This window comes from Nicotiana tabacum, chromosome 17, assembly GCF_000715075.1.
Source record: "Nicotiana tabacum cultivar K326 chromosome 17, ASM71507v2, whole genome shotgun sequence".
Classification (NCBI taxonomy): Eukaryota; Viridiplantae; Streptophyta; class Magnoliopsida; order Solanales; family Solanaceae; genus Nicotiana; species Nicotiana tabacum.
In genome coordinates, this window is record NC_134096.1 from 97646678 (window position 1) to 97674625 (window position 27948).

Here is a 27948-nt window from a genome sequence, read left to right on the forward strand (position 1 = left end):
AATATTTAAAGGCAACCCACAAACACAATATTTGAATTATTGAAAATAATTCATATGGTATTTCGTATTAGTTAAAGAACAAAAACAACATCTTATAAGTTAGCTGACCTGTTGTGTTTTCTATAATTAACTTAAATACATATGAACATATAACTTTTCAAGAAATTTTTCGAAAAAAGCTCTTAAATCCTAAAAGGTTATGTGTTCTAACTAAAAACAAAAAAGAAGCATGATAATTTGTAAAGTTTAAGCAATAAAATTATTAAACTGAGATAAATTTTAAGTTGAATATATTAACCAAGATAACTGAGGACCTTTTATTGGATAAAGTTTTTTTCTTTATTGAGTTAGTTAAATAGAATCAACATTTATCATTTTCAGGAGCTTACATTTTCTCTTTAACTTTTATTTCTTAGTCAGACATAAATTTTCATATAATTTAATGTACTTTTCAAAAATATTATATTTGTTCAGACAAAGTTCACGCACAACACACATGCTAAGACTAATAAATAACTAAATATGTTAAACTTTGTATTTAGCTAAACATCTTCATATAAAGGGAGTCTTTTTCTTTTTGTGGGTTAAAATTTTTAAATTGAGAGATGTCCAAGTAGGAGAAAGAGAAGGAAGAATCCGACAAGAACAATACAATTTTTCTAGCGCTGAACTACCACATAATTCACCTTAGCTACACACTCCAAAAAGATTGAGTGGGTAAGGTAATTTTTATTCGCAAAAGATGTCTCACTAGGATTTGGTCCATAGTTCCGGCTAGCTTATATAATCAACCTTTAGAGTATTGATTACCACTTGTCATATATTACACCATGCATGTGGTCAACTTAAAGGTTAAGTGCACAGATAACTATTCTCAGGAATGCTATTTAGATATTAGTCAGTATTTATTTTTTAATGAAATTTAAATTAAAAAACTTAATTTCAGGACAATTCAAAATATTTTTATCCTGAAATTTTAAACTGAAAAATTAAAATTCAGAACACACTGGCTAATTCTTAAATAACAGCCCTTCAGAGTGGTTACATGGTGTCATTTCTACCAAGTTGATGACAATGGGCCGTTTATCAATTTTGGGAACTCTCTATTTTTGAAAGGTATCTTTGTAGAAATAGTCGGCACAAATTCATTATTTATTTTTCCTAGTTGATACTCATGGAGGATTGTTGAATATATATAATAATATATATAGTTTATATGTATTATATATATATATATATAAAAAAAATATCTGTCAGTTACTTTTAATTTAAGCAATTAGGTAAGCAAATATTTGGGTTAATTATATCCTATTTGGCCAAGTTTTTCTAATTCTAGAAGCACTTTATTTTTTATTTTTTTTAAAAAAGTATTTTTTTTTCTTTTTCAAAGTTGAAGTGTTTGGCCAAGCTTTTGGAAGAAAAATGTGATTTCGAGGAGAAGCAGAAATAATTTTGGAGAAACAGAAAAAGTAGTTTCTCTCCAAAAATACTTTTTTGAAAAACACTTTTGAAAAAAATACACTTAGAAGCATTTTTTTAAAATTTGGCAAAACACTAATTATTGTTGAGAAGTGTTTTTCAAATTAATTAACAAAAAAAAACTGTTTCTCACCAAAGTAACTTTTGAGAAAAGCACTTATAAAAAAATTATTTTTAAAAATAAATTGATTTTTGCAACGGGGTATTCTTCTTTCGGGGTGGGGGGAAGCCACGAGTAGAAGCTGGCAGTGGAATTCAGTGTTGTTGAGCATTTCGCCCCATGGTTTCCTTTTTGGTATAGATTTCCACACATTCCAGCTGGTCTTATTTTCACGTATGTAATGATCTAATCCATCTAAGCCATTTCGCCCCATCGTTAATATACGAATCAACGAGATGATCGATCTAAATTTTTAAAAGAAAGTTATTATAAATAAATAAATAAATAAATAAATAAATATATATATATATATATATATATATATATAAAGTTTAGATTTCTAATTTTTTGAGATACAAAGTTGTTATTAATTTTTTTTATAATTGATTTCCTTTGATAATTCATTTTCAATTAATAATATAGCCAACTCATTTAATATTTCATGATACAGTATTGTTCTTAGATTAAACTTTATAGAACAACAAAAGTATAAAACTATTGGAAGCTTAAAAAGTACTGTTGAATACTTGAACAAATAAAATCTTAGAAAAAGAAGGTTAATAAGAATATCAAAGAGAAAGACCGAAAAAATATAAAATTAAGGAAGAGGAAGTAAATGTTTTATACATTATCTAATAAAGGAGTAAAAAGTGATATTGTCAAATCAACTCAAATTGAAACGACGGGAAAAATATTTATCTACCAATTTTTAAGTAGATCAAATTGTTACTTTATATATACTAAAAAAATTTCTTTCCTTTTATATGAAAAACTTTACTTTTATATTAAAAGTACTATGTTTGTTTTTAAAATACCTATAAACTAATTATTATTTTTCTGAAAAAAGGCACAAGCTTTACTACTAATAACATTCAGGGCCGCCCCTGCCCATGATTCACTATCAATAGAGCAACCACTAAAAGTTTTTTTTTTGGTTAACAACAGCTAACATCGAATAAAGTTAATTGTATAGTTGATAGATTAGGGAAAACTATCCAGATGTTGTGTAATAAAAGCTCAGATAGCCAATATCCATCGGGTACAGAATGCATATAGCATATAGAAACATTTGCAAGAAGCAATAATGCTTAATTTAACTTGTAGTGGAAGAAGTATGTTATTGAAGCACCCTTAAGAAACAATTCAACTAATGTAAATGAATAGAGTCCAAAAGTCAATAATATTCTAGCGTTTAATTGCAGCGGACGAATACGAGTCATAATTAAGAGGTTCCACATCTAAAAATATAAAGAATAAACAAGTAATAACATAAAGTTCGTTGTTTATAATTTAGATGACCAACGTATAATATGAGAGATTTAAGGAAGCTCGCTAAGGTTTGAAATTAACAAATGGGAGCTTCAAAATTTTCAACTCATTGGATGGCGATTTTCTCTGCACTTTTTATTTTAACTATGTTAATCTGGATCCTGTTCAATGCTTCTCTGATCATATTTTATGTTATCATACATTGAAGTCATGAGCAAATGGACTAGACACTAAAATTTACAAAACAGTACAACCTTGTTGTTTATAATATATTAAGCAGATTTTGTACATAATTAACCTGTCTCTAGCTGGTCAACTTCAATGGTCTCTTTTTTCCCATCTCATTAAAGATCTCATATTGTTCAGGTAAACATCCCGTTACCAATTACAAATTATGGATTATTTATAAACAATTAATCAACATCTCCTCAGTGAATAAGTTTTTTGGCGAATTCTTTTAACATTTTTAGGGGTAATTTTTTTCTTAATGGAGTTTTGAATTAATATGTATTGTCGCTTTTGTCGAAGTATATATTGGTGATAGCTTTGAAAAAGTTGAAGGACCAACTTCTACATGTGGTATTTTGTACAAAATAAGTTAGACTACATAAGGGCCATAAAAAGGTATTTTATTGTTGAAAGGATAAGTGGTGAGGCTCCAAAGATATGAGTGATTAATAAAGGAAATGAAATCAAGGTAATAATAAGCAGGCAATGCACATGACAAGAAAGCATATTAAAATACTGCTTTATTATCCAGTGATATAATGAGGCTTTGAGAAGATTGCATTATATAATCCATCGATCACATGCATCTGTTTTTCCTTCGATAATTCCCAAATATTCCCTTCCTTTCCTATATGCTACGACGGATATCTTCACTCCATCAATTAAATCGTTAAATATCTAGCTAGCATACACTATATATATATATATATATATATATATATATATATATATATATATATATATAGTACATGCATGAACGTTTAGATTTTCCAACTTCACACAATAGAAGCGTGTGAGGCTTTGTTTTATCTCACAATAAAGTGAACCTAATTCTTACATAATTTAGGTTTTTCCGACATCAAATATATATATATATATATATATATATATATATATATATATATATATATATAGTGCAAGTGAAAACTCATGAAAATTTTATGTAATAATACATATTAGTTCTTAACCTATATTTTTAAAAGTGCGATGAGTTTAGTGATAAACACTTTTAAGGTCGAAATCAATAACAACAACAATCCAGTATAATTTCACAAGTGGGGTCTGTGGAGGATAGAATGTACGCAGCCTTACCCCTATCCTGAAAGTTGGAAAGACAGAAAAACTATTTCCGATAGGCCCTCGACTTTAAAAGTCGAAATCATAAAAAATTAAATCTTGAATTCGCTTTTGAATTACTACCTATCAAGACAGGAATTTAAAACAATCATCAAGTCAGTCTTCTCTTTATTCTGTTCAAGACGATTTCGTGAGCAGAGTGGGATTAATCGATCAATATAAAAAAATATGGATTTTTTTTTTCTTCTCATGAGAGAATCTAAATATTAAAGTGAGTATTCAGTCAAAATAGCATAATTTCTTTTGAGACAATGGGGGCAAAAGACAGTACCACCAATTAACAAGAGAGTAGCTAGTAATTAAACGTTCCTCTCTCGTTTGGAGAAGAAGGTTTTTGTGCTTCTAATAAATGACTAGCTAGCAAATCTTCGACGACAGCTTCATACTTGAAACTTGAAAGTAAGATATATTTTTGTTTAAACTATGAGTTAGCTGTTATGCCTCTCTTATGAGGTGACACAATGAAGTAAATTATACCTTTCTCTACTTTTCCCGTGTCTTGAAACAATTGATTAAGACATCTTGTTTGCTTATGCTCTCGATAATATTTATTGCTTTATCTTGATTCATATATACAAATATGATAAAAGTAAGAAAACTGTATGCTAGAGAAGTAATAAAATCTTACTCACTCTTAATTGACCAATTTTCAAATCTAAATCTGTCTTTAAATAAAAGCGTAGAACTTTTCAATCTCTTTAATACCCGTATTTGGTTTTATTCTTATCACAAAACCTGTAACATGCATGGCTTTGATTTTCGTCGTGTTTGGTGAGTAGTATAAGACGAAATTAATTCATCTAAATTTCGTGGAAAATCAATTACTAGAAAAAACAAATTACCAAACTGGTTTGGTAGAAACTTTTAATGAAGTAAGCGAGCTTACCAACTAATGACCGTGAAAGTTAATGAAGTGGTCGACGGACAATACAATCAAATTAAATGTAAAGCATTGGTTTCTAAAATTTTCAAATTTTGTTTTGCATTGGGAAAGGATCTCTACCAAAAATATATTTTAGTGACCAAAATGCACGGACGGAGCTAGTCCTTTCGAAACGGTTCGGTTATACCCAATAACTCTTTCAAACTTTATGTTTGTCTTAAAAAAATATTAAAATATATACAATCTGTTAATTTAAAACCCAATAATTTACAAAAATTAAAATATTAAACCCACAAATTTTAAATTATAGATCCGACTATGCAAAAATGTTATATAATTCAAATTTAAATAGAAAAAGGAAAAAAGAGAATAGAAATGGAGGGAGGCAAGTAATTAAATGATTTGGTGGGGAAGAGCCAGTAGTAACAAAATAAACAAACACAAATTAATCATGAAAGGACGTTTGCGTCCCTCCTCCTCTTCCTCTTCATCTTCCTTGTCTTCCTCCTGTTTTTTCTCATTCCTCTGTGTAAGTTTCTCTATCTATATATTCACTCTATCAAATCCTAACACCAATACATATATATACCCAACAAAAAATTCCAAAAAAATAATACATATACAGTATATATATATAAATAAATAGCACAAGAGCTAGCAACTTGTAAACAGAGAAGGTTCGGAAGTGTGTTTGGATCCGAGACGTATCGGACCCACACTTCCTCCTCCCTCTATCTTCTCTGTGTTCCTCTATTTTTTCTTCTTCTTCATATTCAGGGGGAGCCGACGCTACGCCTCTTCATTTTTTCTTCAGCATCCCACCGGGTTAAGGTACCTTGTTTTTTTTTTTGTCGAATGAAAAAATATTTATTTTTTATATTTATATATTGCTTCTTCATTTTCTGTTCGTGTTTTCCTTCTGCTTAAAGATGGGTGCTTTTGAATTTCATGGTTTCACATAGGAGTTTATTTCCTTCGGTTGACGCTTGTTTCCAAAGTCTGCTGATTCATAGATTGTTGCCATTTTGGTTTTTTGTTTTCATCTTGGTTACCTATTTTCATTTAGTATCTGTTTTTTAAAATAAAAAAATTCTTCCTATTTGGCGTTTTCTGCTTTCACTTTCATCTCATCTTATTCTCTCCGCATAATGCATATTTTTTTTCTTCCTATTCTAAGAATTAAGGAGTTTTATTTATTTATTTGTCCGCTTGGGTGCGCTACATCCATTACCTTTATGGATTTTGTCCTCCTCTGCTAATTATGATGTGACCCATTTGCTTCTTTTCTATCTTTTTCTTAGTGTATCTGATTTGACATATATTTTATTTGAATCAGTCTCGGAAAGTGAACACAATCTCATATTCATTAGTTCCACCTCTCTTTTTCCTGCATATAACGTTTTGGAAAAGGCAAGGCAAATGATTAAAATGAAAGGAAAAAAGTGGAAGAAAGCAGCTTTATCTTGTCATTTATATTTAATACGGAATAGTAGTAAATTAGTAATCTTGTTTCTATGTCCTCACTTTTTCAGTAATCTCTCCGTTTTCTTTTTAGTTATGCTATCTGCAATCACATGAAACGACTCATGAAGTGAAGCTTTTTTCATAGGATTTGTTTAGTTGTCTTTTGGGTTTCACTGCTTTTAAGCCAGAAATAAAGTTTCTTTTTTTCCTGTCTTAAAGAGATATTTGGAACTGCCAAATAAAGACCAAGTAATGTTTGGTTTTATTGAATGCTTATTTGCAGACGGGTGATGCACAATTTTGGAACTTTTACTGTGAGTAAGAATGACACTTCTTTTGCTTTGTTCACTTTTCTGAAACTGGCCATTTTACATATCCTGCTATTAGTTCAAGATTCTAATACTCTTTTAACTTTCTTAGTCCACTAGAGCAAAATTATGTGCTCAGTACAGATAATTAAATTTTTCTATATATTTCAGAATCGTTATATTTTGGCCCCAAATTCAACTCTTATGTCTCCTTTCAACTTTAGTAATTATGTGAATGTCATGCATATACCTGTGATTGATAATTATTGTCACTTAAGTACTAAATTTCATGCTTTGGGATATAATAGTACTACAAGCCACATGGTCAGTGAGAATTCATATGGGCAGTGGCGGAGGCAGAAACCAAAAATATAAAGAAGTAAACATTCGAAAAAGTCAAGCGATTCAACATCTACTATATATACATAAAAAATAATGTTGACCTAATAATTTGCAAGCGAAGGGGGTTCCGATGAGCCCCCTTCAGCTCTCCTGGCACCGGCCATGCATATAGGCACCACAACTTGTGTGAGATTGAGGCGTAGTAATCTGTTGGAGTACTAGTACTATAGTCACACATTTCAAATTTTCCATTACACGTGCCAGGTATCCTTATTTCTCGTGTTCCACTTGGAAGTGGCGTCTCGCATGGAATAGTATCAAGTGACAGAGAGATTTGTTATCTGAGTCAGAGGAATGGGTGCTTGTGTATCGACTCCAGCAATACCTATCAAAGTGAGAAAGAAGTTTCCTGGTCGCCCTAGAAAGTACCACGGAAAGAATTCAAGCTCTGTTCCGAAAAGAAACAGTGATGCAGGAGCACGGGTAACAGATATTGCTGTTAGTGAGTTTGTACACAAAACCACAACCTGCAGAAGATCTGAGTGCTCCAGTTCTAAATTCCATGTTACTCAGTTGGAATGGCACCATAGTCAAATAGATTCCAATGGTATGCAATCTCTCTGCGTTTATTTTGAACCTTATTACATGTTTATGATTGATAGGAAGTTTTTCTTATAAACCATATCAACTGCGAGTTCTTATTTTGTTGATGGACAAATATATAGTTCATTGACCGATAGCTGTAGTGTCTGAATAATATATCCTGCTGTAAGTATATTTTGGTGCTTTGACAAAGTGAATGTTCATTGTCTCCAACGCATTTCGAAAGGAGTTTAGTTGGTTTGAGCAACTGGCAATCAGATCATTTAACTAAGACTTGTAATAATAAAAGGTTTACCTGTTTGCAGTTCTTTGCCAGGAAGATGCATGGTTTGACACAGTCAGCATTTTTGAGTCTGACTCAGATGATGAATTCAGTAGTGTTCATGGAGGTAAGCACTTCAGTATCTTTGCTTTTTACTTGTAGTCAATGACTTGTCCAGTGTAAGGAGTAATAATACATCTTATTATTTACCCCTGGCTTAATTATGAATAGATAGTTTGATAATTAACTAGTTCTTGTCCCTTTCTTTTAGCTTTCATGATTCATGGGACGGGCTTTTTCGTCTTATCTTTTGTGGAAATTTCTGTATGATTAATATCCTTGGGATTACTTTTGCTACACAAACTTTAGCTCCCAAAGTTTTCTTATAATCATTTAGATCAATATATCTAATTTAGTCTATACCCTTCTCAATCTTATGTACATATGTTCACTCTCTTTGTTGCATATCATAGTCTGCAAATCTGATTACTTCATGCATTTCAATGACGATCATTAGTGCATCAAATTCAGGTCGAGTTTCTCAAGTAAAGAAATCAACAATTATAAGGCTCTCTCTGAGAACATCTGTTGAAGAAGAAAAAAGTGGATTTCGTAAGTACCTCGTGACTTTCCATTAGTCATTATTCTGCTGTATTTGAATTGAGCCCGTTTTGAAACTTCACATTTTCGGTATTTGAATCCTGATTATTTTGTAGTCTAAGAACCGTACTTACATGATACTGTCGTGTTTAATTTCCTTTTCTGGAATGTAAAGAAAGATGGAAAAACTAATGCAAAGGTAACGATTCATTAATCATAATGGTATTCTTGTAGGCGCACCAAGAAAATATCTTTTGCGTCCCAGAGCTGGGCTCATTATTCCTCGTTGTACAGAAGAAAAGCCAATAGCAGGAAGTTGGTCTGAGATTGAGCCCTCTACCTTTAAGCTTCGCAGCGATAGTTTTTTCACGTATGCTCTTAACTTGCATTTTTTGTCAATTAACTAGTGCCAAGGCAATTTCATAATTGAATGTTATACATTTGTTCCTTTGCATTGCAGAGATAAGAAAAAATCACCTGCTCCAAATGCGTCTCCTTATACTCCAATTGGGGTTGATTTATTTTTGTGCTCAAGAAAGATCAGTCACATTGCCCAACATATTGAACTTCCTTCTATAAAGGGAGATGGAAAATTACCTGCTCTACTGATTGTCAACATTCAGGTATATGACAGAACGCACTCCCCCCCAAAGGAAAGAAAATATCTATTGATATGCTATGCTAATGAAATAAATTTGCTCCTGTACAGTTACCTACTTATCCTGCTCCAATGTTCATTGGTGATGCTGACGGTGAAGGCCTGAGCCTTGTATTATATTTTAAACTTTCTGAAACATTAGAGAAAGACATCTCTCCCCAGTTTCAGGACAGCATTAAGGTTGGTTATGTCAACTTTTTCAAGCAAAATCTCCACCATAACAAAATATTAGTTCTTGGATTTCCTTAAAGCAAAATTTAATTGACATGGGGCGGAGCCAGGATTGGAAACTTATTGGTTCAGTATTCTAATTCTTTTAAGTTACTGGGTTCTAAATTAATAATTTGTGCATAATTCAATAATTTTTTTAAGACAAATACAAGGTTTGGACAAAAGTTACTGGGTTCAACCAAACCCATATCCGAAGGGCTAGCTCCGCCCCTACATGGGTTATTCTTTTCCTGAAAATGTGGTGACCCTCTAAGCCGTTTATTTTCTAGTGGAACTGGGCGATAGGGAGAGAAACACTGCAACTTGCTTCCTGATTTAATTTTCCTTTCTACTGGCTTGTGTGACAGAGATTCATTGATGATGATACCGAGAAGGTTAAAGGATTTGCAAAAGATTCAATAGTTCCTTTCAGAGAGAGGTTGAAAATAATGGTTGGGGTGGTTAATCCAGAAGAGCTTGTTTCCAGTTCAACTGAAAGGAAGCTCTTGAATAGTTACAACGAGAAGCCTGTGCTTTCCCGCCCTCAACACAGCTTTTATCAGGTGGATATTCTGTGATTTGCTTAGTCTATCGCTTTAGTTTATAAGTCAGTTTAGCAATGTCCAGCTAGCTGTTCTTGAACAGCAGAATTAATGAATTCTATTTATCTGTTCTCTGTTAATTGCAGGGCCCGAATTACTTTGAGATTGATCTTGACATTCATCGCTTCAGCTACATAGCAAGAAGGGGACTCGATGCTTTCAGAGATCGTTTACAGCATGGAATACTGGATCTTGGTCTAACAATTCAGGTTTCTTGCTATTCTACGTTAAGTTGAGTTTATATTCCATATGATGGCAGTGTAAACGAAGTCTACACAATCAGGTCACATATAAGGTAATTAAAAGTGAATCTATATGATAAACATTAATCGAAAACCTCGAATCCAGTTACTAACACTTGAGGTCAATGTCCTAGAATTCAAATTCTGGCTGTGCCTCCGCTAACATGCTATCACATACTGAGCATACTCTGATCGTGAATGTCACTGTATTTAACTTAAAACCTTCTAGTTTCTTGTTCTTTAAAAATAGAAAATGAGCTGATGCTTTTACCTTATAAATGATGTGCTCTCATCGCGTATTCACTAAATCTCACAGGCACAAAAGCCAGAGGAACTGCCAGAGAAAGTGCTAGCTTGTGTGAGGTTAAACAAGATTGATTTTGTTGATCATGGACAAATTCCAACACTTATGAGCGTTGAGGAAGATTAATGTCCATAATAATACAATCAATTGTGAAGAGGGTTTTCACGTTATATATCGATACCTGCATGCATGTTGTATGGGGGAGTTTTCAAATGGTCCCTTTATGATCAAGCAATTCGAACTTTGTATATTAAGACAAGAAAGAATATTGTATAAGAAAAGAATAAGAATTGTATTCTGAAAGATGAAATTAAAAGGTGATCATGTTGATTCTGTAACTCTGTAAGATACCAGATTTTTTTAACTGATCATCTCCATAAACAGACTTTTACATTTACCTTAAACATAATTTGATAATATAAACCACTATCACGTACGTTTACTTTGATATACTGTACATATTTGAGAAGGCAATTGAGTGTTCTAAAATCCAAGTCTATTGTTTGTGTGCTTACCAAGAGAATTAACCATTCATTATATCTTAGGACTAGTACAACTACAAACTATTTGCACTTAAATAGGATGTTAATCTACTTTGTTTAATTGATTTAGACACGCCTCAAAACAGAGTCTACCCTTTAACTCTATTTATTTATTTATCCTACCTTAGAAACTTTTTAGAATCGAACTCATAACATAAAACATTATAATTCGACTTGTGCCCTCATATGGTTACCAAGTTTTCAAAAAAGATGGTTTTCATTTCAATCTCAGTAGCCTAATTTTTTTTTTGAAGAATTAATCCAAATAGCAGCCCACCCAGCAATTAAACAAAAAATAGCCAGTTGAGGTGTAATATATGCATAATTTGTGTATTATATGTGCATAATTGTGTACAATCAACGTTAAAAAAAAGTAAACAGTAAATATGGCCAGCTATTTGTGTAAAGATCCCAAAAAACAGAACTTGCATTTTTTAAAATTTTATTGCTAAGAGGCATTAAGACAGTTGATGAACATGAAAAACTAAACAAAAATGAGCGTCATCTGCTTTCTTTCTTTCTCTTCCCGACAGCTCTAGCATACAAATAGGGATGAGAAAACCAAAATTCAGAATATTGATAAACTTTTGACATTGCCAATATAATGAGGTATTGCCTATTATCTTGAAAAAAAACATTTTATGCTTTAAAAGAGGTTGATTACCTGTTGAAATTCTAACTTTTGATAAGAGAAAACGTGAGTCGAAGCCATTTGAGGTTTCCTTTTGTGTTAATATTTTGGATTCTATATGTAGAAGATTGTCCATCTTTGCTAGGTATGAAAATATGAGGACCTAGTCTTGCCATCAATTAATTTTGAATTTTCATTTTTTTTACTTTTCCCCTTAAGAGGCCTACAACGTGCAGATTCTTTTCTTTATGCTATTTTTTTTAACCCAAAGAAGCACCTTTTGGTATTCAGAAATACATGAGAGGAGGGTAACGAGAAGAATACAATTACAATTTCTAATTAAAATGAACATCACTTCCGTAGATATAATGATACAAATGGTACTATATTATGTGAAATGATACATCAAAAAGTCATTTTTGACAAACTAAAAGTATGTGATCTATTGAGTAAAATAAACATAAGTCTATAAACTTAAGTTTTTCTAGTTTTACAAGGCCAACTGATGACGGACACTATTATGTCAAAATATTAGTCGATCTGTCATAAAGTTATCAATTTTTTTAAAACATGATATGGTATATTTCGTAGTAATTATGACTAAGTTATAAAAAGTTGAAAACGTGAATAAATGAATACTATGTGACATAATGACTTTATATAATCAAACTTGGTACTGTTTAAAATTAAATATATCATAATCTAATTGCTGCCGTAGTCGACTCAAAAGTAATATTATTTAAAATTGAAGTTGATTGACATGAGTTCGATTAAAAATATAAGATTTTGCGCACTAGACTATACAAGATCCTCCAATGCCTTTTATTTTTTCTATTTTCTATCCTATGTCCGGTACCTATCTATCAAGTAAGACGAAAAATCATGGGAATTAAACAAACAAATAAATAAATAAAATGCAGTAGATACTAGATCGTTAGCATGAACTAGAACTTCCCCAAAATTCAATTATGAATTCGCAAATATTGGTTATTTAGAGAACTACAAATTAAACAATAGATAACATATCCACATATAATGCGTGTAAGTTTCAAACGCAGAATGTGTAAGAGGTTTATAAACATCCTTTTTTGTTGCACTATTTTTTCATTTTCTTCTTGGGAGTATGCATATGTACAGAGATAGTATAGAATATAAACACTTTATATAACATTCCCTCTAAGCCCAAGGCATCTATACACAAGATAAAAAATAAAGAACAAAAAAACGTGAATGCTGATAACAAATGAGCTAAACGTGTAAAATAAAAATTACAAAAAAAAAAAAAGAATAAAAGGAAAAGTTAAAAGAAAAACAAGGAGAATTATAAAATCAGGTTGGATATTAATAGGGGAGCATGTTAATGTTCTCCAACCTGTTAATGAAATCTCCAAATTCGCAAACCACTCTGAGCATCAATATTCTGGCTATTCCATCTGAATTCTGATCTCTATGATGTGAACTTGCATTTATATTTCTTATGCATGATTTTTTCGCCGGATTCCCTGAAGATTTTGTGAGAAAAATAACTGCCTGTATCATAGTGCAGAAACAAGAAACCTCAAAAATGTTGCATCAAAATGGTATGTAGACAGTAAGCAGGTATTTCAGGAGACGGTACATATAAAAATGGGGACCCGGAGATAGTATTTCTCAACTGTCTATCAACTTGTGAGCACGAAACAGATAATCCAAGGAGGTACTGATAAGAGAGAGCTACAAAGTCAGTCTACCCTCAAAATTCACTAGTTAAGCCATGCCGGATCATTCCATTTATAAATCTGCAGCAACAAAAAACAAACCCGGTATAAGTTCTACAGAAAACAACAACAACAACAACAAAAAATCCAGTATAATCCCACCAGTGGGGTCTGAGGAGGGTAGTATGAGGCAAGTTCTGCAGAAAGCAATGTTCTATTATAGTAGGTGACTGGAAAATGTCTAGTTGATGCAACGGAAAATAGTTTCTCGACATTTATAAAGAGAATTTGCCAGATGCAGGATTTAATTTACCTCTATAAAACCGGGACCTATGACCGGCTTTTCGAGATTGACTATCCTGCTTGGTATCAAACTTCTGGGACTGATATAACAAGGGCCCCGAGTACGCAACCCTACCTTGTTGGCCATTGTAATCCTGGTCCATTTCAGAGAGATCACCGACCATAACACCAAGATGTAAACAAAAGTTGACGAACAGATATTTTCACTAAGTCATATTTTTATATGTGGATGTTGAAAAATGAAAATACTAAAAGTTGCAAAAAAATAGAAGAGAACCCCTCCTATGGGCATTAAGAAGCAAACACAAAAAGTTTTAGCCAGCACCACTTATTTGAAGTTGCTAAGTTAGAGGAAGTATACTTACCACTGACGGTTCCTGATCAGACGAGTCAAACGAATCTGATCGTTCATGATGACCATGTTGCCTATGGATAGAATGTTTGACAGTGTGGGCCCTACTTAAAAGCTCATAATTATCCTGCATGTTTGAGTCCCAGGTATCCTCAGCGTGCAGTACACCAGAAGGATCTACGGTACTTAACTTTTGACTTGTTGAATTGGCAGGTGGATATAGCCTTGTCGTTGCAGAATCCTGCTTTCCTCTTTTGGCCCATGCAAAACCACTCGATTCTGGCATTTGCACAGAGACAGAAAGAATGGTGCTGTCCCCTTGAGATTCATCAGTCATTTGAGAAACTTCTGACACAGTGTCATACAATGGTTTCATTGATATCCGTGAGACGGTAGCTCGTCTTCCTTTAGAAATGTGAACACTACCACCGTGGTTTCTACGAGAACCATGAACATTGGCCTCAACTTCCTTCAAAAGTACAAAGAAGACTTTCTCAATATACCATCAAAGAGGAAATGTGAATGAGTGTCTGTGAGATGAGACAGAAACCTCTGATGGAACCACTTTGCAGAAACTGCTTGGTTCTTGGAGAGCTTTCCGGGATTTTCTTGAAGTTTCAGATGCTTGTGCAGTGGAACTGGCTCTCTTTCTGAAAATGAAACACTCCTTCAAATTAAGCTTTTAAAGATGGTAAGAGAAATGCAAAGTCATGAAAGGTGCACTGTTACAAAAATATATAGGAGATGGATGAGATGTACAAATTTAATTCGTTAGATCTAGCCAACTCACTTAAAGCCCGTTAATGATATGTTTGGTTAGGTTGTCGAGATAACTTTGAAATACAGCATTTAACTAATGCTCAAAGCAGTGAATGACAGACAAACATCATGCTCTTTTTTTTTTTTTTCTTCTTTTCTTTAAGTTTTATCGACTAGTGCAAGCAAATGCAGATATTGTTATTTGGCCTTTATTGTCTTTCTGTCCCATCCAGGGACTAGGTGCCCGTTGGATTAGCTGATTATAAATAGCTGATAAGTTTGAAGTGCTGAAAAACATTTCTAAGTGCTGAAACTGATATTTTAAATAAGCATTCACGTGTTTGGATAGACGTGCTGAAACTAACAATAAGCAGTTGATGTGTTTGGTAGAAAAGTGTTGATAAGCTGCTAATTCAGTGATGTCAAAGGCGCGCTTAAAGCGCGCTTACGCCTTGAAGCGAGGCTCAAAATATGTTGAGCGCTTCGCCTCGCTTTGGGTGCATCAGTGTCACGTCAAGGCTCTAAGGCATACTTTTCCTTACTCATGAGTGTAATCCTGAAAATGTGACACTAAACAATTGATATTTTACTTTATCGTAATTTTTTTCAATTTCTTTGTCCATATATTTGTTATTCATGCTTATAATTATTGGTCTTGGATTGCATATACATATTTTTACTTTTTCTCCAATTGCGCCTTTTTCATTAAAGCCCATGCTTTAATTGCTCTTTGCGCTTAAAGCCCCAACGGACCTTAGAGCTCTTTTACGCTTTTCGCCTTTGATAACACGCGTTGTTATGTTTGTTAAAATGACTAAAATATCCTTAAAACTTCACAAAAGATTATAATTTAAAAAGTTCATTTGTAAAGAAAAGGATGAACAACGAATATGAAATGAAGGTAAAGTTAGGAAATTTATTTTGGGAAAAATATTTTGTGAATTAAAAAATATTATTAAGGATAAACTAGTAAAAACTTTGGTCAAACTAAAAGTGCTTATAAGCTAAAAAGCCATAAGTTGGGGGTGACCAACTTATGATTATGGCTGATTTTGGCTTATAAGCACTTGGCTTGTAAGCACTCGGATATTTACCAAACGCGTAGATAAGCCAAAATATGCTTATAAGCAAGTTTGACCAGCTTATAAGCTTAGCCAAACACCCTCTAGGCAATGATTTTATGCAACCACATGCAGTAAAATCCTTTCTAATAATAATAATAATAATAATAAAGAATTCACCTTCGCGCTTCTTCTCGGAACTTGGCATCAATTTCCTTGTTCGGTGGGTACTTAGGCAGGCTTGACGGGTCACAAGCATAAGGCTTTGTATTGAAATACTAAAAAAAGGTGAATGTTGAACCAGGAAGTTAGCAATTAAAGAACCAGGTTAAAAATTGATATGCTTAAGAACTAAACTGAAAATACTCAAAGTAGAAACTTCATTAATACCAAAGAGGAACAAAATACTAAAAGAAAAAAAAAAACAAAAAAGGTGACTCAGTCAAAATGGAAATTTTCCAGTGAGATAAAAACTCATATACTGCTGTCTTTGTTAAAGCTTACCTCAGAATTGAGAGCAGATGAAGCAGTTCCACGTTTATAAGGATCTATTGAAAGAAGTGTTTCAATAAGGTTCACAGCAGTTTTTGGTAATTCTTTACATCTATCTCGGAGGGTACTGTCATATGGTTGCTTGGGCTTAAACATAGTTGCAAGTGGAAGTTTAGACTTTTTCCAGTAATCATCAGGGGGGGTACCACAGAGTTTGAAAATTTTGTGCAGTTGCTCTACCTGAAGGATAAACAAAAACAGAAACTTTTCACAATTGACCAGAAACAGTGATATTACAAGGCATTCGATATAGGAGAACTTTTTAATCATTTTATATCATTTTGGGAGACTTCAGCCATATTAATTTAACACTATTTATTAGTCATGTCCCATTTTGCAACTTCCACAGAGATGTATATTATCAAATTCAAAAGAAGATTTTTGAAAACTACTGACCTCGGTCCTCCCTTTCAGGAGAGGCCTTCCAAAAAAGAGTTCTGCAAAAACACAACCGACACTCCACAAATCCACGGTGACCCCATAATTTGTTGATCCCAACAGAAGTTCAGGAGGTCGATACCATAATGTAACCACACGACTGGTCAGTGGTTGCTTGTGCCTCGAACTAAGGAAATTTGCAAGACCAAAATCTGCTATTTTCAGAATTCCTTCATTGTTTACCAAAATGTTGGAAACTTTAATATCCCGATGCATTATGCCTCGTGAATGGCAATGCTCTAGTCCGCTCAGTAGCTGCTGCATGTAGCATTTGATCTACTTCCATGCAAAATATAAATTCAGAGATAAACAAGCAGAATCTTCTTACAATTCTGTTTTTTCTTTTTTCCTTTTTGAAAGACAAGATATAGACACAAACAGTGATCTTAACACCGAATTAATGCTAGAGAGACATCATCAAAGATGAACAAACCTGTGAATCAGTAAATTTGATGTCAGGACATGATAATAATCCAGAGAGGTCATGTTCCATATACTCAAATACAAGGTAGATGCTACATGATAACCGAGAAGTGATTATCCCCTCCAGCTTCATGATGTTTGGATGGTCAAGTTTGCGGAGAATTGCAATTTCTCGTGCCATAAATCTGACACTATCCGGTTGGAAATTGTCAAATCGCACCTTCTTTAGGGCGACCATTTTACCACTTTCGATATCACGTGCTCGGTAAACACTGCTATATGTACCTTGTCCAATCTATAGATGTTGAAAGCAGAAAAAATCTTCGTAAGAAGAAAATAATTTACATTAGTAGGGTGATGATATACAATTACAAATTACCAGTCCTAATGCCAGTGACAAAGCTAATCTCAAACTAGACAGTCAAGGCCTAAATAGGCAGTTAAATCCCTCAATATAAACCATATCACCTAAATCCCAACTCAGAGTCGAATCTATCTCTCTCCGGTTTTCTTTCAGATTTAACAACTCTGACTATAAGCTTTTCTTTCTTCAGAGGTAACATATAATCAAATTTAAAGGCTGAAGATTGAGTATGAACTAATGATTAAGCATGAGGTGGCACAGCATTTCTCTCAGAAAATTATTCTTCCAAAATCACCTCGATGGAACAGCCGCGAAGTTTCAATTAATCTACTATGCCTTCCCGAATTAGTTAACATTGACCATAAGAATCCTCTGTATCCAACTGCTCCTTTTCCCAATAGTAGATAACCTTACCTATGTGAGTTTGAAAACACACCAAATCTTAAACCCAAATAAAGGAGGAGGATAATGATAGGATGACACCAGCGTAAACATAGTCAAAGTACGATGAAGCTGAGAAATTTTTAGTCTTGAAATAAATGCGAGTCGTTCATTACTATTTATTAAAAGAATAGGGCTATTACTTCAGGTTCTTATCAATAAGTACAAGAATCAGTAATTTCTAGATAGTTTCTTCCAGGGGGTTCTATTCCTTTTACCGCAACATGGCTATCTAGCAGTCTAACTTCATTAGTGATGCCTAAGAGTTCATCATTATTTCTTAGAGCTGAATCCATTAGCTTCCTTACATGATTGATTGCAGTAAAGTAGGAGACAATGACTTGAACTAATACCTAATCTATAATTGGCATATGCTAGAGTTGCTTGAAGATACTGAAAGGATAACTCTTTTATGCTGCATACACAAACATGAATACAAATGCGTATGATGAAAAATTATCATAAACTATTTGCACTTCTTAATATATCCAATGAAGCTAAAATTTGCAAGTTCAACTAGGATTTGTGCTAGTTTTTTTAACTATCAAAACCTTCAAAAAGCTGGGAACTTGGCCACATAACAAAAGAAACGACAAGAAGAATAAGGATCATAAAATAACAACAAACAACAACTACCCTCAGTCACAAAACAAGCTCCATTTAAACTCATTCAAAACCAGAAAAAATTGGGGGGGGGGGGGGGTAAATGATTAATGTAGTAGCATTTAAGGAATGTAAAAATTGCCCAACATATAATACCGGAAATTTTGTTTTTTTGTTTTTATGGCATTGCCGATTGAGCCTTTCCGTTGAAGCTATAATTGATTTACCTTTTCTAATTTCTGGAACATGTTCGATCGAAGAGGCACCCATCCCTCAATGGCTTCACCAGCAACGGCAGTAAGCCAAGCTGGCCAACCGGCAGCCAAATGTTCACCTTCATTTAACCTCCCAAATTTAATGCTAAAAGTAGCCCTTTTTTCAGAATTAGCCCCTTTTTTGGAGGAGGAGGAGGCTCTCCTCAAATTCCCAGAGAATCGGCTGCGGTGGACAGAATTATCCTCCCCTTCTTTATCAGGCTCCTCTTTGATCTTCTCCAATGGGGCAAATCCAGCTGCCTTTATATGCAATAAATGATCGCCATTGTCTACAACAGTCACCGACGATGAATCGTGGACCGGGGAATGGGACGTGGCTTGCTTGGAGCTGACGCAACCCATGACCCATAACCCGGATAGAGAAAATGGGTCAAAGGGAGGTGAAAATAGTAATAAAAAAAAGGATCTCTACATTAGCTCATTGGGTCTGCGTAAAAAGATTGTTCATTTGGAAAAGAGTTCAAAGATTTGCGGAGGAGGAAATTCTATTCATCAAATGGGGAATTTTAATTTTGCGAGATATGCGGAGAGGAGGAAAAAAGGGATTTTTTTTGAAAGCCAAGAAATTAGAGTTGGTGCGGAGAGGTGCGAAAGCAGGGGAACAACAGAGAAAGGAGAAAGAGAAAACATCAGTAGTACAATTAACATTTGTGTGGGTTGTGTTTGTGGGTCCAAATAAGAATCATCATCTGCTTTTTCTTTTTGTTTTTCAGTTTTGTCTTTGTGTTTTCTGTTGCGACCAATTCATATACGCCATTTTACGAAACTGAGATTTATTTACATGCAGAGAGAAAGAGGCAAATTGGCGCGTAGGTGAAATGTAGCCGTTAGGAGTTCGTTTTCTTTTTCTTTAGGAGGGAGATGGGGTCGTGTGCTGGTGAGCTGCTGGTTCAAGAAGAGTGTGAACAAACAAAGCCAACTAACTGCTCAACCACTCATCTCTATCTTCAGATTATTGAGTAATCATTTGTACAAAATAATTTTTCAGACTTGGACGAAAGACAGAAAGGCATGACGCTCTTACTATATTTCTTTCCAACTACGGGTGGTTTGGAAAGGATTTATGTAATATACAAGGACAATACTATTTTTTTACTCTCAGTATAATTTTAACTGGTTGTAGCAAATTATTTTTCTATTTTCTAGATTATCATATTATTTTTTAGTATGAAGTTACATAATGTTGCTATAGGTTAATTTAACCTTATTGTGTAGAAGAATTCTTGCACTTCCGATACATAAAACTTATTTAATTTTTTGAAAATGAAGCGATATACCACCATGTTACAAGGTATCTACACTGATATAACACTCTTCCAAGCAATTATTTCCCAGTAATTAATTAAATTCACACATCATAACCCGGCTGGTATACACTCCACAAAGGAAATCAAGCAATGAGGTGATTCAACAACCATATGCCAACATCGTTACTAAGTCCTATTAAGTAAAGGAAATGTGTTTAGTCCCAAGCATCTTCATTCATTTGGCACCGCATGGGGTTAAAGGGGAGGATGTCAAAACCTTACTCGGGAGAATTACAATATAATACGCGCCATGACACGGATGTATGAATTTAGCTAATGAGCTACACAAACAATATTGCATATATCAAGGATATTACTTCGTTATATAGACTGAATGAATAAACCCTCCCTTTTCAACTTGTTTGTTCTTTTCTCATGTGTGCTATCTATCAAAGGCAAATCTGTCTTAGAGGTTGACCATGATCTTAGGCCTCGCATAGGAATAAGTTTCCCACGTTTCAGGACCCAGGATATGTACATCTTTTTTGTACGATAGAGCGCTGGGAAAAGTAAAAGCTTACTCGCACCTGATGGTTATACAAATCATATTAATTAATCCACCATTGTTAAGTGATAATTTTAAGGTGAGAATATGTAATAATTAACTGGAGTTGAGTCACAAACGTGTATATGAAAAAACATGTTTTGCATTCACTGGGGTGTATAAACACCAGGTGGCTTCTCTGGTCAAACCACGACCAGGCAGATTTATTGGTTATAAAATTAGAAAGCATATTATATCCCTTCTGAGAGGCAAAGCCCACAACTTTAAGAGACCCATAATTTTGCTCGTAGATATACTTGGTTCCATGACATTCTCATCCTTACGCGGAATAACTGAAAAGCAAAAATAGAATCAGCTATTAATAAAGAGATGCAAACCAAATATAAGTTCATATTTAAATGGTATCAAAAGTTGGCAACTTTGCTTGAATCAGCTCCTGTACTCTGCTGGTCTAGAGTTTGAAGCTGACCTCAAGAAGCTTCAATGACAAGGACAAACTATACTACCCTTTTTTACTCTAACAATATAAATAATGGTCAATACATCGCTCGCATGACCCTACTCCGCATCCTTTATTACTTTAATTTTTTAAAGAAACTTACGCTGCAATCCTTTCACACACGGGTATTTCATTGTTGTTTCCGAAACCCAAAATATTTGTGAACTGAAGGCCTCCAAAATAACCATTCCTTACTTTCTCAACGCTAAGTATCTTTGCTGGGTTTTATAAGCGGGAGTATCATGATTATGCTCGCCTTTGTAGGTTGTTATTGCTTTTGGATCAGTTGAAGCCCTCAAGACTTGTTTGCGTACTTTGCATTTAGGATATGTGCACCGATAATAATCCCTGTATATCATGTTTGGAAGCATAAGGGGATACGTCAAATAAGCGAACAGTTCAGGAGAAGACGTATGTTTTAAAAATGTTCAACAGTAACAAGTGAAATCATATGATGAGAGGACAAAGAACTAGCAGGTGCTTAAACGAGATATTGCGGCTGACGGTAGCACCTAATTCTAATCTCCAAAAGATCTTATAACACTTGTTTGTTTCTATCGGATCCATATATAAGGATTTCTAAATTCTGCCACATGCTTTCGCATACAAAATTCATACATCCAGTACTTCCTGTTTCGTACAGAAACTTGTCAGTGTTAATTTTTCCTCTGGTGACTCTAGCCACATAATACACTCAGGATTCAAGAGCGCTAAATCCCGACTCTACACCATTAAATTTACATGTGATGGTATTTTCACAGAATACAAAATAAAACAAACATATTCCCCAGAACAGGGAAAAGGAAGTATTATGGTAATTTTTCCACGGCCCTATCCTATAGTGCATGGCATAATCCTGTAACCAGACATAGCAGATTATCTTTCATTGACCAATATGTTTCAACAACAAAAGCCAAGTTAATAATCACAAAAACCAATATTGAAATATTACCATCAAATTCTTCAAGTTCAAAATTAAAATAGCATCATGAGCGGGCAAATCAGATGGGCTTCTTACAACCAGGATCCACTTTCTTATTATTTCCATCTGAACCGCACTTACATTTTCTATTTCTTGATGCCGACCAGATTTTCTGGATAAGAGTTTGTAATAGCAACTAGGACACATGAAAAAAGGAAAGAGAAACAAGCAAAAGCAAATAATTAGCTTAGAAGGGACAGTTATCATCCATGTCATAAACATGAGCTCAAGAATCAAGAAATCTAGTTTGGTGAACAGGAAGCAAACCTAACCTTTAGGATACTAGGACTGTGTTAGCCCAGACGTCATTAAAAACATCACATAATGTTTACAAGCATCAAATCCATGAATTCAAAAAAAATTGATGATCCACAACTTCAAAGAGAACTATATTTACAGCTTCCCTTTAGTATTATTTGAAAAAGGATTGTCCTACAACTTGCCCCTGCAGATCCAATGTGTTCATATTATTAGCGTTATGCTGTAAATATTCATGACGCAATGTAAAAATTCGAAGCATTATTCAGTAATATTATACATCAGAGCCAGAAAACATGGCCTGATTGATTGCAAGTGATGTTCTTAACTACAGGGTGGAAGTTTTATCTTCTGTCAGACTTCATACTGTATCTATTTCAGAACTATAGTTTGTAAAATCCTGATAGGCAAATTATAAACTATGGGTTTTGGCATATTAGAAAATGACAAGGAGATAAACTAGCATCATTTCCTGGACATTTACCAAAATACATGATGCAAGCACACACAAGTTCTTTAGTATAATAAAACATTACGCAAAACAAATTCCATAAAGAACAGCAATTAACATTAAATTGAAGAAAATCTTGCAGTCGAAGATATATAAGTACCTTAGGTTCTGATTTCCCTTTACCACCTTCTGCCCATATTTTCGCCAATTGTACCCGTCCTTTACAACATCAACTTCACTTCTCGTCGGCAGAACAATCTTGGATCCAGCTACTGTGCCATGTGATGAAGCTAGTGTCTTAACTGCTTTCTTCCTGCGTCACAGTAACTGAATTAGGTACCTACTTTTGTTGCTCTACATTTTCTCTTCTTGTTTTATAACAGAAGGATAGGGCACTAATTGCTCATGAAAGGAGAACTCACTTTCTCTTCGCATCTGGTTCATCATGTCCCTCGTCTACTTCTATCAAATAGTTTTTGGTTTCAGCACGTTTTCTTTTCACAAGAAGTAGAGATGCCAATTGGGTTGAAACCTGGTCAGGACGAGAAGGGGAAGACACATCTGAGCCATTCACTACTGTCCTATCATGCGTGCGAATGTCAGGCCGAACTTCCGAGCAGTCTGTACCATTCAAAGCAGAACCATCCTTTCTTTTTTTGCTTGGTTGAGGAAGTTCATGGTTGTGCCAGCCATTATATGTGATCTCAGTTATGTGACCATCAACGGATCGCTCAACCTTCTTCTTCGCTAGACATTTGAGATGTGTGCACTTATAGTAGCTCCGAGGGCATTCACTGGCCTTACCCATCTTCTGGCCATATTTTCTCCAGTTCTAACCATCACAAGCTGGTTTATGGAGAGCACCAAAGGATGTCATGTTCTCAGATTGAGAAACCTCCGGCAGTTCAAACTGCTTACTTTGCTTGTCTGATGGTTTGTTATCCAACCTAGTTTGCAGAGGTCCCTTTACCTGCAAAGAAGATTCCTTTGGATCAGTCGACAACTCATGTCCTAATGCTTCTGCTGAAGCCACCTGAGAGGAACACTGATCTTCGGCTTGCATGTGCATGTAAGAACTAGAAAATGCAGGCTTTGCTGTAACATGTGCTAGAGCCTGCTGGTGTCACATTCCATAGGGACACTGCAAAGCCTTGAAATATCATAAGTAACAACATGATGCCAATGTAATTAGATGACTTTTAGTTAACTATTTCTATAACCAACCATTGGGTGCATCGTAATTCATAGACTATTTATGTAGGAATAGTCTCTTCTAACAATGGAAAAGCCCAAAACTGGGACATCCCAAAATTTAGGTGTCGAACAATGAAGAAAATTTTGCTAGGAATCTAAAATATCTTCTCCCATTTTTTTTGGATATATGGGTGATGGCGAGATTTGAACTCAAGACCTTTGTCTACTCTAAGACTATGTCGACTTATTTTAGACATGCCAATTACCAGGGGCGCATTCAGTGCTTTGCCGTCGACGCAGAGTATGGATATTTATGTGAAAACCCACCAAAATTTAAACAAATATTATATCTAAAGTCATAATTTTAAATGAGTTGAATGCGAACAACCTTAAATGTTGAACCTATCAAGTTAACATCCTAGATCTACATCTGCCAATTACAAGCTAAATAGTTTGGAGTGCAACTCTTTTAAAACTTAAAGATTATGATAACTTATGAGAAAGGTACAAAATTCAAACTATTGAATATCATTAGTTTAGTACAAATATAACAAAAGTACATCATCTATTCATACTTGAGCTCGACAGGCTTTCATTTTCTAAAAATGGTAAAAAACAGTATGATTGCTTGGATTTGCAATTACTTCCATCTCGATGTATCAAAATAAACAATCATTTAAAAATGCATCACTAATACTATTTCGCAGTTCATTTTTTATGTGCTCCCTTAATGAGAATGCTCTTTCTACCGTAGCAGTAGCAACAAATAAAGTCAGACTGTTAGAGTAAACTTCACAAGTAAATAAGACATTGAATTCTAAATTGTAGTAATAATGCTATAGGATTTAGTACTAAGAGAATATGATTATTAATTAAATTAATCCCATAAAATTGACAATGGCAGTCCAAAGAGAGATGCTTCCATGTTTGTTTAATACAATTATACAAATAAATACTTAATTATCATTATTAGTGGTAGTATTTATAATTGAGCTCACATAAATAGGAATCCTAGGTCCTACTAATTTGTGAAAAACAGAAATCATAAACGAATCAAAGTCAAAGTATGCTTGAAATAAATCGAATCTATATTAGTCAATAGAAAGAGGTGAAGAAGACCTTTACAGTTAACGGAGTTATAGAGATAGGTCTACAAAGTGCCGCTGCCGAGGGGTGACGGAGGTTGGATCTCGCCGGACTCCGGTCGCTGGACGCCGGCTGCTTTCCGTAGTTGAGTATGACTGAGATAAGAGTGCGTTAGGAACTAGGTAAGGGTTTCTGGATATGGTTAAAAGCAAAAGGGGGGAAACAAATGTTTGACTATACTATTAACTTGTTGAAAACAAGCTAACTGCTCAACCACTCATCTCCATCTTCAGATCTTCCAGTTAATTATTCTTGTAATATGATACCAATAATTGTTCTGACTTGGAGGGAAAGACGGAATATAAGTAAATTATTATTCTACACTAGTTTCTAGATTACAATATTAAATTTGCAATAAAGAGTTACAGGGAGAAATTCAAAAATAGCCAGATTTACAAGTAATAATTAAAAAATAGCTACAGTTTCAAATATAATTGAAATTTAGTCATTTTTTATGTAAAGATGAATTTGGACGAAAATACTGTTCAAAATCCGGAAAATATTCCAGCATAATATACTCCAGTTCCAGTATAATATATCGGTCCAGTATAATATGATGGAAGTTCATACATAGGTGCTTTAGAAAGACTTCCGATCCTCCTTCCCTTCTCGGTTAGCTCCGCCGTCTCCAATAAAATAAAAACTTATCTCTCCGTAAAAAATAATACCTTATTTTATGCAGGATTTTGATGGAGTTTAGCTGACTGAATCCATAGCTTCCCAGTTTGAGCATGACAATTACAGAAAGCATTGTTATCCAGTGGAGGGCGGCTCTCCAATATATTATGCTGGAACTTTTCGCGTGTTGAAGTTCCAGCATAATATGCTGGAAGTTCATACACAGGTGCACCAATCTCCAGTATATTATGCTGGACCGGTCCGTGTTGCAGCAAAATAGTGGCTATTTTTCAATGACTTTGCAAACGCTGCCTATTTTTGAATTATCAGTCCGAAAACTGGCTAGCATATGCTATTTTTACAGAGTCCTTATATGTTGTTATTCTAATAAGAGCCCGTTTGACCATGAAATTTTTTTCATTTTTTCTCGAAAAAATTTCACTTAAAATTTTCAATTTTCATTTGAAGATGAATTTTGAAATTTTTTGAATATTTGAAAAACTCTAAAAAATTATTTTTCAAAAATTTCACTCATATCACTCACAAGAATTCAAAAACAACCCAAAATTTTATTCGTGTCCACATACCATTGATTTTCAAATACTATTTTCACTTGAAAAAAATCACTTTTTTAAAAAAAAATTACAATTCTTATGTCCAAACGCCCACTTAATTTAACCTTATTGTGTAATACATTTATGCATTTCTCGTAAAACTTAAACTCTTTAAAAATAATGGGATATACCACGATGTTACAACTTACAAGGCTCATCCACTCGATCTAACACTCTTCCAAGCAATTATTTCTCGATGATTAACTAAATTCATACCTCACAAGCTATATAACAATATTGGAAGAGATTTATAAAATGCACCATCACACCAATGTATGAATTTAGTTAATGAGCTATATAATTGTTTACCCTCAAAATCGGATAACAATTAAATTTGTAAGTGGTTTTAAGGATACGCGAATTAATTTGATACAAAGCGATATATTAAGTCAAATTGAACAAACAAAGATAAGATGGATTCAAACCACACAAGGGGGATAGTTTCAGCCTTAGTGAATAGTTTCAGCCTTAGTAAAATATTCGCCCTCGATCCGGGCTCGCTATGGCCAGCACTGATGAACAAGAGAAGGAGCTAATAATAGAGAAATAATAATATATTGCTTTAGAATGCGTGTTACAGTTACTTAATGAATTATCATACCCACTTTATATAGTAGGGGAATTCTACTCTAGGTACAACTCTATAAAAGGTAAAAAATCCTCTAATTAACTAATTGTCGGTTCTTCACCGATACGTGCCGAGATCTCCGCCGTGATATCCGACCGGTCACGGATATTATGACTTTCGTTGGTTGTGCTCGGTTGCCTGACAATGTTCTTCGAAGTCGTTCAAGGCTAAAACCGATTCCAAACCATGACCCCGATATTCTCGAGGGCGGGCGTCATGCCCCCGGATTCTGACTCGATGAGACTTTTGCCTCAATTTCGGTCCCCTGTCAGCATGTCTCGAGCTTGGCTATTTTATCGGAGACCGGAATATATCATGAGCCCGGTTTTACCCGTATACAGATAGTCCCCTCATTTTTCGGTGAGTAAATGACAAAAAACTACATGAGCTCCCGATTCTTACTTTGACACATCGCGGCAGAAACGACAAAACACTCGAAACATCTCGTCAGTCATGTCATAATGGAATTAAATGCATGTCAGCCGCCGGTCGGTCGATCGTTCCTGGACGCGAAACGTCGCTGAACTCCTATAAATACCTCCTCCTCCGTCCAT

General features: G+C 34.3%; 2 protein-coding genes and 1 pseudogene across 8 annotated transcripts; 1 reads left to right on the forward strand and 2 right to left on the reverse strand.

Moving 5' to 3' along the window:
• The first annotated feature begins 5675 nt into the window (after positions 1–5675).
• LOC107790534 (protein ENHANCED DISEASE RESISTANCE 2) lies at positions 5676–11089 on the forward strand. Of its 3 annotated transcripts, none has more exons than XM_016612465.2 (11): positions 5729–5987; positions 6904–6934; positions 7535–7877; positions 8179–8262; positions 8667–8747; positions 8970–9105; positions 9196–9358; positions 9445–9573; positions 9972–10166; positions 10292–10414; positions 10764–11089. In XM_016612465.2, exons 3-11 carry the CDS (start codon positions 7625–7627, stop codon positions 10875–10877), a joined length of 1278 nt encoding a protein of 425 aa, XP_016467951.1. In that variant the 5' UTR covers positions 5729–5987; positions 6904–6934; positions 7535–7624; the 3' UTR covers positions 10878–11089. The 3 variants fall into 3 exon arrangements, with proteins under 3 accessions (XP_016467953.1, XP_016467951.1, XP_016467952.1); XM_016612466.2 differs by having other exon boundaries at positions 5846–5987; positions 6904–6938; XM_016612467.2 differs by lacking the exon at positions 6904–6934 and having other exon boundaries at positions 5676–5987.
• A 1906-nt stretch (positions 11090–12995) lies between these two features.
• Positions 12996–20183, reverse strand: LOC107790533 (protein IMPAIRED IN BABA-INDUCED STERILITY 1). 5 transcript variants are annotated; one of them, XR_001649060.2, is made up of 10 exons: positions 19145–20183; positions 17520–17804; positions 17045–17362; positions 16601–16828; positions 16277–16374; positions 14827–14926; positions 14290–14745; positions 13935–14058; positions 13580–13702; positions 12996–13426 (listed from the first exon to the last, which is right to left on the reverse strand). XR_001649060.2 is itself a non-coding variant. In XM_016612464.2 (9 exons), the coding sequence occupies exons 1-9, from the start codon at positions 19532–19534 to the stop codon at positions 13695–13697; spliced, it is 2007 nt and encodes a 668-aa protein (XP_016467950.1). In that variant the 5' UTR covers positions 19535–20183; the 3' UTR covers positions 12996–13694. The 5 variants fall into 5 exon arrangements, 1 of the variants encoding a protein (XP_016467950.1); XR_001649059.2 differs by having other exon boundaries at positions 12996–13454; XR_001649058.2 differs by having other exon boundaries at positions 13543–13702.
• A 1675-nt stretch (positions 20184–21858) lies between these two features.
• On the reverse strand, positions 21859–27948 carry LOC107790530 (putative WRKY transcription factor 3; annotated as a pseudogene).

What these genes read in the sequence shown, in the direction of transcription:
- LOC107790533 (XM_016612464.2), bottom strand. Translation starts at nt 19,534, where the DNA reads ATGGGTTGCGTCAGCTCCAAGCAAGCCACGTCCCATTCCCCGGTCCAC. An exon ending in TCAAATTTACTGATTCACAG is followed by an intron (nt 17,363 to 17,519) that starts GTTTGTTCATCT and finishes GCATGGAAGTAG; the next exon opens with ATCAAATGCTACATGCAGCA. An exon ending in GCAAAGTGGTTCCATCAGAG is followed by an intron (nt 14,746 to 14,826) that starts GTTTCTGTCTCA and finishes GTACTTTTGAAG; the next exon opens with GAAGTTGAGGCCAATGTTCA.
- LOC107790534 (XM_016612467.2), top strand. Translation starts at nt 7,625, where the DNA reads ATGGGTGCTTGTGTATCGACTCCAGCAATACCTATCAAAGTGAGAAAG. An exon ending in CGCAGCGATAGTTTTTTCAC is followed by an intron (nt 9,106 to 9,195) that starts GTATGCTCTTAA and finishes TTTGCATTGCAG; the next exon opens with AGATAAGAAAAAATCACCTG. An exon ending in CTCAACACAGCTTTTATCAG is followed by an intron (nt 10,167 to 10,291) that starts GTGGATATTCTG and finishes TGTTAATTGCAG; the next exon opens with GGCCCGAATTACTTTGAGAT.